Consider the following 2,636-nt stretch of genomic DNA (forward strand, 5'->3'; position numbering starts at 1 on the left):
GTGATTCAAACAATAAGATGTTTCTGATATTTTTCCTTAGTTACCACTTATTTTTACTTATTATGTCTTTTCATATTATATAGAGTTTGGGTAACTCTGAATCGTAAAAGAAAAGTGTTCCTTTGAGAATATTTTCAATTGGAATTTTTTTTTCTTTTCTGTTGGAATATTTTAATTCTCTACTGATTAGCGTAGTGGTTATGAATCGGGCTGCGAACCACAAGGTCAGCAGTTCGAAACTACCAGCTGTTCCGCCGGAGAAAGTTGAGGCTTTGTGCTCCCGTAAAGATTTACAGCCTCGGAAACCCGGTACAGGGTCGCTATGAGTCGGAACCGACTCCACGGCACATAACAACAACAACTGATTGAGAACACATATAAACTTTAACAAAACTATTATGCTAAGTACAGAGTCAATGAAAAAGAGGAAAATCCTTGATGAGACAGAATTAACACAGTGGCTTCAAAATGTATTCAAACATATTAATAGTTATGAATATCGTACAAGACTGAGCCATGTTTCATCTGTTGTGCACAGGGTGAATGTAATTTGAAATTGACTTCAGAGAAGCAAGTAACAACAATATGGTATGGCAACAAGTATACATTATAACAAAAACATATACCATCTAAAAATGAGCTATTTCAGTGTAGAAAAATTTTGGAAAAATTATTTTTGCTTCTCAAATTGAATAGTTTTTGAAATGCTGTAATCACAAGAACTTTTCTTGTCCAGGAATATTACTTACTGTGTTTATTGAAGATTTTAAATGTTTATCTTTTTATACTAATAAATTTAACTATAGTTTCAACTAAATAAATAATTTAAGCTACTAATGTTTGTTCTGAAAATGTGATATAAATAAAACTATCTTAAATATCATATTCTTTTCAATGATGCATAAAATGTTCTTTTTTTTAATTATCAAGACCTTTATAGGATACAATAATTGCCCATTTGAAGAAATGCAATGAGCATAATTAACTAGTGTCAATACTTTATTGTTTTGTTCAAAGTATCTGTTGAATTTACTTTCTGACTTTTATGTACCTGTTCTATCCTAGACAGACTGGGGCATGTTTAATAATGATTTCTATTAATATGCAGCAGAAATCCTCTTTTCTCACTTTTCTTTCTCCTCCTTTTCTTTAACATGCTTCAGTGGCTAACATATTATGGAGAGAAGAAGGTATTTAATCCATTCATTTGTCTATATTATTGTGATTGATTTGTTACATTTTAGTAGATTTGTTGACTAACAGTATTAATACATGCCTTACCTTATTTTGATTCAATGTTTTTACTTGACTATATGTCAATATTCTTGTGTAATCCTGCTGCCATTAAAATATCTGTCAATCATAATCAACTTGATTGATTATTTTTACATAGCTGGTAAGATCATTGTTATATGGCAATATATCAAAAGCTGCTAAGAGCATAAAATTAAGTCAAATAAATAAAAACAATATTTGTTAAGCATAATTTACCTGATTTAATTAATAATTAGACAAATAATATGTCAGAGAACATAATAGTTTATTTAAGAACATGAGATAAAACTTGAAGGATCTGAATTAAAATTCAACATCTATCCTATGTAACTTGTAATCCTGGTGTGACACTGTAGGATAAGCACTTGCTAACTGCAAGGTTGGCAGCTTCACTTTTTGGAAACCCTACACAGGATTGTTGTGAGTCAGACTCTACTCAATAACACTTAATAACAATATGATGTGCAACCTAGAGTACGTGATAATAGCCTTCTTACACCACAGTTTATTAATCACTTGTGAATACGCAATAGAGTTGTTACTAGTACTTTAAAAATAGTCAGTAATTAATAAATGGTATACACTGTTATTGAAGTGCGTGACCTAAATTTAAGGCTCAATATTATGTGCTCCCTTGACATTGGGTAAAATGAGAAGTGTCTTAGTCAGCCCCTGTGTTATGTTCCCTTCTCTGCTTGGGAAAAATCAGGATCTCTAGCTGAAAGGTTTTCTTTATCAGTGGGACCCAGTGCAATTTTTGTTTGCCCCATTGTAGCATGGTTTGATTCCTTGTAAGCCATTGATGTTTTTAAACTAGCCAATCGTTTCCTTTTACTAGAACCAGAGATCACCTCATCCTCATGATACTCAAAGTCTATGTCCCTGTTTGTTCACTCTGTCCCCTAACAAAATGATTCAGAGATTGCACACCATAGATCTGGCTCTCTGCTGTTTAAAAACTGAGAATCCTAAGTAAGTTATGTTACCTCATTGAGCCAGATATGCTGAAAACCAAGAGTTGAGCCTTAAAACTCAAATCATGAGTCGTAGACTTTAGTTCTATTATTGAAAAACAGTTGGCACTACTTGCAAATCAGTGATACATAAATCACCTTATAGTATGTTGGATCATCCAACAAACATTCTCTGTATTTTGACTTTATTTTCATACATCATATATTTTTGAAATTTATGGCACTGTAAAATATGCAAAGATTTAGAATTAGAAAACCAAAAAGGAAAAACACAGTCAGCATTTCTCAAGCTGGGGGAACTGAAGAAAAAATTCAAGTCTCAAATTTCATTATTGAAAGATTCTCTGGGCACATTATTGAATGATGCAGAATGCATCAAGAAAAGAT

The 2,636-nt window shown here is 32.0% G+C and overlaps 1 protein-coding gene across 3 annotated transcripts in view; it reads left to right on the plus strand.

Moving 5' to 3' along the window:
- The window catches only part of FSTL5 (follistatin-like 5), a 1,065,399-nt gene that overhangs the window by 881,299 nt on the left and 181,464 nt on the right, over positions 1 to 2,636 (plus strand). For 2 of the 3 annotated variants that reach the window (XM_006872516.1, XM_006872517.1), the window contains exon 10: positions 1,164 to 1,190. The exons of the other annotated variant lie outside the window; for it this stretch is intronic. In XM_006872516.1, coding sequence (XP_006872578.1) covers positions 1,164 to 1,190 — 27 coding nt within the window. The remainder of the gene's footprint in view (positions 1 to 1,163; positions 1,191 to 2,636) is intronic. 3 annotated transcript variants of the gene reach the window in all.

Source organism: Chrysochloris asiatica, unplaced genomic scaffold (assembly GCF_000296735.1).
Source record: "Chrysochloris asiatica unplaced genomic scaffold, ChrAsi1.0 scaffold00202, whole genome shotgun sequence".
In the NCBI taxonomy this organism is placed as follows: Eukaryota; Metazoa; Chordata; class Mammalia; order Afrosoricida; family Chrysochloridae; genus Chrysochloris; species Chrysochloris asiatica.